Here is an 8,889-nt window from a genome sequence, read left to right on the forward strand (position 1 = left end):
GACATTCTCCTGAGGCTTATTGTGCTCTCTATATTTCCGATACTAGAAGTTTTTTGGCAGTTGACCTCCGTTTTATGAGTTTCGAAAATCTCATTTAGCATTTATGTTGTGTTTTAACGTCAAAAGCAGTTGAGAATCATGTGTCTCATCTTACATAATGATTCTATTCTATTATAATTACACAAAAGACCAGTTTCTTCCTTCTTATTTTATCACAGTACATCTTAAAAAAAAGTTAAACCTGCACTATAACACATTTTTTGGACACTTGGAAGCAGCAGGCTCTAAACACAACACTGACATCATCTTTTAAGTTGATGTAGCAAACCTGTTAGCGAGCAGTTTTCTATTGACTCACCCAACATTAGACACAGAGCAACATTAGCATTCATTAGAAGTCAGTCTTGTTTTTGTCCACCTGATGAATGGAAGGTCAATATTTGGTCTCCTTTTAGCTGTCCTTAGCTCTCCAGCATCTCCCGAAGGAAATATCTAGCTCTTTAGCTGCTAAATGCTATGCTATGTCCGCTTGCTAGTTGTTAACTTTGACTCTGCTGTTCGTGCTGTACTGTTTTTGGAGCTTTAATTCAGAGAACAGCTGTCTGTCATGGTCAAAATGAGAACAACAAGAACAAACTAAAACAGAAAAGTTGTGGGCTACAAAACCAAAATAATGGGCTATAAGTAAGATAAGTTGCTCGGTAGAGCTGAAAAGAACCACAAAGTTGGGTTAATTATCTTTGGGTCGATATGAGTAACCCTTTTCCATTTACACATGGTCATTTGATCCATTAGTGTTGTAAAAAATATTGTTTATAGCAGCTTTAAGTTTGTATCAGAAAACTGCAACGTGTCCCATAAGAGTTTTCAGCCTTGTCCATCACATGTCATGGACATCTGCTTAGTTACTGACGTGTATTTCAACCAATATGGTCATGTCCAACTATCACTGCAAATTTGTCTTCGACTGGATTGATGCTTGTCACAGGAGCTTTAACCTCAGCGCTCCGCATGAAACCTGATCTCCCTTCTCAGTTCCGTATGCCACCCTCCTGCCAACATTACAAGCTTTTAAAACACAATTTGAAAAGATATAATGACCTACAACTGCACACATGAAAACTGCCACTAAGTACAGTTCAGTAAAACACAACTATGCCATTTCAGCCACTGCAAAGCGATGATGTACTGTAAAGCAAAAGGACGGGTCAACAGATTTCACATTGGGTTTATTCAAATAGCTGCTGTCAAACTCAAGCATTGGACGATAATCCAGTCTCATTGAAGTTAATATAACTTACTGCAACAGAAGGCAATAGGAAGACATTAGGAACATAGAGAAAACATTCAATTGTATTAGGTTAGTTTTTCCATTTTACAATGTAAAAATAATTGAAAATGTCAAAGTTTATCAGCATTGCAAAATAATGGTCTCAGAGGCTGTACAGATATTGTAAGACATTGGCTACTGAAGCATCTGGTATTCCTATATGGAATGAAGTGCTTGGACCAGATGCTCACTTTAAATGCCTACACACTGTTTGCCAGGACGACTTTGACAGTCTGGACCTCAGAGATATGAGAGGACTTCTGGATGATGCGGCTGGTGAGAGTGGGCCCAGCGGTGCAGCTCTGCCTCAGAGCAGAGTTGGGCCCTGTGATGCACATCCTGTCTATGATATTGGTCCTCGTAACAGAGAAGGGCTCTCTGGTGCAGCACAGCCCTGTGGCAGCGCTGGACACTGTCACGCTGCTCTGGTCTGCTGTGCAGCTCTGCCCCTGGGCCAGGTCAGTCAGAGCCACGGCAGCATGGATCTCCCTCCAGCCTTGGTCTTCTCGTCTCTGCTGGCCTCTGTCCTTCTGCTGGCCACTGTGAATATAGTAAAGAAAAAAAAGCCGTATATAAAGTCTGATTGAATATTATCACACCTCTTGCCTAAATTACCCTAAGAATCAGCAGTTTTTGAAATCCACTGCAGAAACTGTTCATTTGCTTGGATATATCCTTGATATTAAGCCAGAATAGACAAGGAAAGACAAGGAGGCAGGGGTTCAATTTCAACAACTGCCAAGAGAGACTATAAGAAGTATTACTTTTCAATCTGATGAAAGTTGAAAAGTGCAAACAGCTGATGTTCTTACAGAATGAGCAATGAATAATAATAATTACCTGTCATATTTAGTTGAAGTATACTCCACTGTGTCTGCAAGAGAGGAAAAAGAATTTACCTTAATATGCCATGAATTACTTTACTTGATAGCGGTGAAATAGCAAACAGAATATCCACATGACAATCAGTGGATTACGCTACATGACTGTATGTTGGCGATACACAGTATTAACGAATGAATGCTTTTAATTCGTAGCATGTGTGTGAGTGCTTGCCTGTGTTTGCATTGGTTTAGTGTGTGTTTCTTCATGTGTACAGTACATGTTCCCAAATACAATTTGTGTATTTTTGTATACAAATGTTAGTACGTTTTTGTATACAGTTCATTCTTATCCATCCCCTGTATTTCTCTGGTTGTTTTTTAGCAGAGCCAGAAAGGTTTGACTGTGTGGAGCTCACCAGTCTGCCTGTGCTCAGCTACTCTGGCCAAAACAAATGAAAAGCAGTGTTTCTCTTGAGCTTTTCAGTCGGAAAAAAAATCTGATATCTGCATTGTGTCATGAGGACAGACACTGTGTTTTCTGGTTTCCAAAGTTCTGCTAGCACCTGTAAATCTAGTCCACTTTGTTTGTCATTCATTTTCCAAAACTGCCCCTTCATATCTAGATCTTTATTTTAAATACCGACAGACAGGCGTTGTTCATGTGAATGAACACTTGAGAACCCTGTTATAGGTGTGAAGAAGGGAGGATTAGTCATTCTTTCACAATGCTCTGAATAAAAACTATCTTTGACTAATTCAGAAGCGGGAGCATAACAAATTGGAGTCATTTTTTATTGCTTACACAATTTGTGTTTCTGTCCTGTGCATAAGCATGCGATATGTGTAGAACATATTTTCCATTTGAGCTTTGGAATATTGCCTCTTTTCATTGGAGCAGATAAAGGCTGGTCAAAACCAATTTTTCTTCAGAGAGCAATAGACAGGGAAATTAGAGGCCCACTATGAAACACAGTCTTTCAACGCTAACAGCCCGAAACATCCCCGTGTCTGATTTCTTTAGCCAGGCCGGAGCCAAGAGCAACTACTTGTTGATCGTAAATCATTTTGCTATTTTATGTTTTTTTGCTACTGAACGTCCCCAAGCATTTCTCTCTTTAGCCATTACATGTTTTGCCAAGAAAGTACTTCTGTGCCTCTTTTGTATTTATTACCAAGAAAAAAAAACATTGTTTAACCTCTGGTGAGGCTCAAATTTACAGCAGGGTTCAATTACTACAAAATTTTACAAGTAATGAAGCAGCTTGCTGCTTTTGTGATATTACATTGTGCAACAGTGGTGCAGTATAGTTATAATTTCATGTTAGAGTAACTTAAAGATCCCCTCCAGACGTGTATTAAGACATACAAAAATACTTTGCTTGGAATAATAATGCGTGTCTGATATGGTTTTCCCATAAAGAAAAGTATAATTGGCACTTTAAAATCCTTAAAACGACATCTACTCTTTCTCCCTTATTATCAATTCCAGAAACTATGAACATGCAAATAGTTTTAAAGTTTCCACATCACTCTTCTGTCAGTTACATACTACCAGACAAGGATTGGCTCCAAACTTGTTGTGATGTCGCAAATCTTGCTCAAAATCAGATTTTTGGTGAGCACAGATAAACTGTCCTCCGTCTGCAGATGAATGTGAAAACAGACGTCTAGTGTCAAACCCTACACATACATCATTCTGCACGTGAAGCTCAAACATCCAAGTTAAGGAACAAGAAGAAAAACATATTTGTTGAGTGGAGGGGGACTTTAATAATAGTAAAAAAATAGCCATATCCTGGAGTTTTTATACTTTGTTTTTTTCCACAAATGAAACATGTGGGATTTAATGTTTTTTATCAGTGAGCCATTAGAGGTGCCATGCTAGCTGTTTCCTCCCTGTTTCTATTCTTTAGGCTAAGCTAAGCTAACCTGGCTCTAGTTTTATTGAATAGACAGCCATGTGAGCCGAATTCTCATCTTTCTCACTCTTAGAAGCAAATAATTTCCCAAAATGTAGGACTATTCCTTCCATATGAAACTTAGACTAACTGTATATTATAGGATTTAATACTCTCTTACCACCATAAATCCTCTATGTAACCCTCTCACAAGGAAATAATGTCTTCATGGGCAGATTTATGTCTTTGGTGGTCTCCCACAATATGGGTTTGAATCCCCTCATGTCCTAACGTCAATGACTTTCAGTCAGCCTCACAGGTGTATTTCTGGAAAACAACCATGTACTGAGAAAATAATGTAATACTTTAATTTCCTCAATGAGGATATGTATTTGCAAAAAAGAGACTCCCCTCTCAGCATGCATGTTTTCATTTGAAGCAAAATGGGAGGAAAACACAGTGTGGTGTTTGTCCAGATATGTTTTTTGGTGCTCTGTGTCCAATAAAACACATTTCTAGTCACATTTATGACTCTCCAGTCCTTGTAAGGGATATTATGAACTCGAGTCACATAACCTACCACATCTTATGGTGTAAACATTCAGATTTTACATCTTTGTACAGTGAATTTAGCAACATCACATTATGTGTATTGACGGTGGGATTCAGACTGGTATGTTTTAAGTGCCCTTGTAGTGCCATCGCTTACTAGTCCATCACTTGATTTTAGCAACTGTATTAGTTGTCTCCCGGGTGGAGTATAAACCTGTTAATGGTGTTAGGGCCTGTCATGAATCTGGCAGCCTGACTTTCCACTTCACCTCCACAGAGGAGCCGTAAGGGGTTGCAAACACCCTTAATATGACCAGCAGGATGCATTAAAAGTTTCTACAAACATTTCAACAGCGATGCCCACATATTGTGTGAAAGAATCCCCAAATTACTCCAAAGGAAATACGATTTGAAGTAAGAGTGCAATGAATATGAAGGTACTGCCAGCAGCCAGTTAGCCTAGCTTGGCATAAAGACTAAAAATAGAGGAGAAACAGCTAGCTTGGCTTATATGCAGGTATAAAATGAAACTCTGTTTAACGCTTCAGTTTTTTTTACAGATTAATTAGTGAACTTTATAAATGCTGACAATCTAATTTTGTTACTTTTGGTCAGAGCCATGCTAGCTGTTTCCTCTGTTTCAAATCTACGTGCTAAGCTAAGCAAAGCGGCAGGCAGTAGCTTACATTTACAGTACAGACATCAATAATGACTGAGGTAAAGAGAGGTCTTATATTACTTTTATATAATTCATATAACCTCTAATTATGTTTTCAAAATGATACCGTATTTGTTTAATAGCTCTTGTACCATTTCCAAAGTACCAGTCTGTTAAGATCGTGAACTATCCTCCAATATTTCAAGTTACAACTGCAGTTTCCTGGATACAGATTAAGACTCACAGTCTACAACAAAATCCATTAAATAACCTTATTTAGACTGGAACTAGACTTTATTGGACTTTGCATGTTCTCCCTGTGCCTGTGTGGGTTCTCTCCAGGTACTCCAGCTTCTTCCCACACACCAAAAACACAGATTAGATTAATCAGTGACTCTAAATTGTCCATAGATGTGAATGTGTATGTGAATGTGTCTGTACTAAATGTTAGCCCTGTGATTGACTGGCGACCTGTACAGGATCTACTCGCCTAATGTCAGCTGAGACTGGCTCCAGCTCCCCTGTGACCGTGATAAGCGGTAGTCTAAGGAAAATGGATGGATGGAAATAGGCTTTATTGTTTTCCAGGAAAACCTAAAATAATTGAAAAGGAACATAAAGCGTGCCATGTTTAATGTTAGAGTTAAACTTGAGAAGCGCTAAAGAGTAGAACTGGTTTCAAAAGTATTTTCACAACTGTAGTCCTGTGATGTAAATTTCTATTGATTTTGAGTAGGAAAGTAACACTTGTGGGGAACATGCTGCCAAAGCACACATGAGTCAAGGCAGCAAATCTACACCCTCAAACACTGATGAGAAAAGCCAAACGCATGTTAGTGATCTCGCTCTGCGTGGTCTCACAGCTGAGTGGCGGCTGTGACAGCCACTCTACGAGACGTCTTCGGTACTTTACTGACAGACTGCTTCGTTTCTATGTTTTGGCTGAGGTCTCCACTTCTCACCCTGGGAGGAATAAAGTCTCAGACATTCTGTAATTGTCCTTGAGACTGGACTGGACATTTCCACCATGGCAAGAAGCTGAAGCGGAACAAATGGCACATTCTAGTATATGGAAATGATATTTGCGGTGTGCGGCAGCAGCCAGCACAAACTCCATCCAATTTTAAAATGAGGGATTTCAGCGTCTGCATGAATCTTTATTAGTAATGTTTGTAAAGGCTTTGGCTCCTGTGCCTTAGCGGATTTGAAGCTTGTCAGTGTGCTGCGCTCCCTATAGGTCTGAAAGGGCAACCAGGTGTCAAACTCCCTCCCAGTTGCGCTAAAACTTTATAATTGAATCTCGCAGAGCTTCTGACTTTCAGTGGAATGCCATAGATTTATTAATGTCAGGGAGCTCTGAGGAGCCATGTGGAAGTTTCTGTTCGTTCTGTTCCTATTTTACTGTACACAGTGGTGTGTTAAAAATGAACTGAGGGGAAGCAGGGTTGTTAAACTGACATTTTACCTCACATTTAGCATAAATCTGCAATTAACAAGGAGGATGTTTTAATGATTACTGTGGACAGGGGGTGCTATTGTTTCTTTTCCTTCCAATTTACCCTCTATATTGTATTTGATTGCTTAATTTGTCATGATTTATGCAAAATTTGGGGTTGATATGATGTTGCACACAATGTTTGCATTATTATAAGTTTTCCATGATTCTATTCACTTATATTGAGCTTAAATGACAATTTTCCCATTAAAGTAGGAAATCTTTAGTCTAATTGGTCTAATGTATGATGATTGAAGACCCACACATAGACAAAAACTGACATCTCTCACCCATGTGGTAGACAAAGTTGGTCTCTGTTTCATAGGATGATGCCGGGGAGACAACATCTCGATCACATTCGTTGGAGCTGAATGACTCAGAGTGGCTCCTCCTCTTGCGGGCTGCGGTGACGCCATCGGCCTTCGTCGCCATCATGTGCCGCAGGGTGTCGTTCAGATACCGATTCAGTAAACTGCTCTTGTACTTGGACGGAGGCGACACACTGTCGTCACTGTTGGCGGAGTCGGCCATGCCCTGTTTCTCAAGCACACCCTTGTGGGAAGATGACCTTCCAAAGTCTGATTGGCTGATAGGTGTTTGTAAAGGACATTCATCTGCAGAAAACAGACACAAATGTAAGTAAGAAATATGCAAACAACAGTGTGACTTATTTCAAATTGCACCAATTCAAATGAACGTATGGAAATATAAGATGGTACAAATCATGATTGTTGTTTCAGTGGTCAAAGTTATACATCTAAATTCAGTCTTCTGACTTTTGTTAAAGGACAATTCCACCTAAATAATAAACTAATAACTTAAATACACCAGCCCTTACCATCTGAGTCGGTGTCATCGCTGCACACACTCAGCCTCTCAGCGTTTCCCTGGATGTATTTATTGTAGAGTTTGATCCTCAGGGCCCAGCTCAGGTCTGGCTGTCTCACTGTGTTCTTCAGCCTCCGTCGGGCATTTGCAAACCAGTTTGAAACCTGCACAGATTGCATAATTACAGGATAGCGCTGAATTAATGTTAAGTGACAAAGCGTAATATCAACACAACACTGAACATGCTAAGCACTTTTATTGCACCCCTCCTTTAATTGCATGTGCACGCCTCACCTGTACCAGTGTCATATGTGAGCCCAAAGCCAGCAAGACCTTCTCAGTCTTGGTGGGGTACGGGTTGTCCCGGTGTTTGTAAAGCCAATGTTTCAGGGGTCGTGCCATATCCTGCAGCACCTGTCTCTTGTGGCGAACTTTGACCCCACCCAAACGAGACCTGGAGAAGTCAAGAATCACCTAATAGATTCACCAACGCCACTTCATTAACTTTTGTTTGGTCTGATGATATTGATAAACCAAACATCTTGAAGCTGTTCTGCTTGCAAAGCTTCCTCCAATCAGACATTTTAGTGATAGCACAATGTCATGCAACTGATCTATTATGGTAACTCTTAATCATATCTTCCATTTTTAAGAACTATAAAGAACTTTTTTTTATTAAAAGACAGATCAATAACATATTACCACGACATGATGTGTTGTAATATTAATAGTAACAGCAATAAAACTGCATTTAATAATTGTAACACAGAAAACAATCCCTTTTTAATACCATTAAGAGATTAAACTGTATATTTCCGACAGACAAAAGGGGCGTACCCATATCTTCTGTACTTTATGGAAGAGCTGCTTTCAGTGGTCTCCTGGCATCGCAGAAGGTCTGTGTTCTTCCCGTCTGTTAAACCAGTTTGAGCTATATCAACACAGTTCAATCTGCTCCTCTCCTCTGCTCTCCTGCTGTCCTCCAAATGAAGCAGAGTGTCAGACGTCATCACAGCAACTTTGTTCATTCTTAAACGTGCAGATTTTTCCACAATCAACAGGTGCATCAGCAGACTTCCAGATGTAAGTGGATGCAGTAGGTTCCCATCCTGGATACGCTTGATGTAAAAGTAATGAAAAAGAGCTGAAAAAGTTTCCCTTGGTTTTTTCTCTGAGCCCAGACAAGCAGCCGGAGTGGCCGAACAGACAGATGATGACAGTCTCGCAGTTACTTATGAGAGAATAATGTTTGAAAAGTCAGACGATGTTGTCTGGTTTAGTTGAGCTGACTGTGGAGAGTTCAA

At 39.8% G+C, this 8,889-nt stretch overlaps 1 protein-coding gene across 1 annotated transcript; it reads right to left on the minus strand.

Annotated features, from left to right (window-relative positions):
- Nucleotides 1–1,459: 1,459 nt before the first annotated feature.
- On the minus strand, nt 1,460–8,595 carry LOC133990929 (homeobox protein Mohawk-like). The gene is made up of 6 exons (XM_062429354.1): nt 8,423–8,595; nt 7,880–8,039; nt 7,596–7,749; nt 7,048–7,371; nt 2,171–2,204; nt 1,460–1,870 (listed from the first exon to the last, which is right to left on the minus strand). The coding sequence occupies exons 1-6, from the start codon at nt 8,593–8,595 to the stop codon at nt 1,531–1,533; spliced, it is 1,185 nt and encodes a 394-aa protein (XP_062285338.1). The 3' UTR covers nt 1,460–1,530.
- Nucleotides 8,596–8,889: the final 294 nt, after the last annotated feature.

This window comes from Scomber scombrus, chromosome 11 (genome assembly GCF_963691925.1).
Source record: "Scomber scombrus chromosome 11, fScoSco1.1, whole genome shotgun sequence".
NCBI lineage: Eukaryota > Metazoa > Chordata > Actinopteri > Scombriformes > Scombridae > Scomber > Scomber scombrus.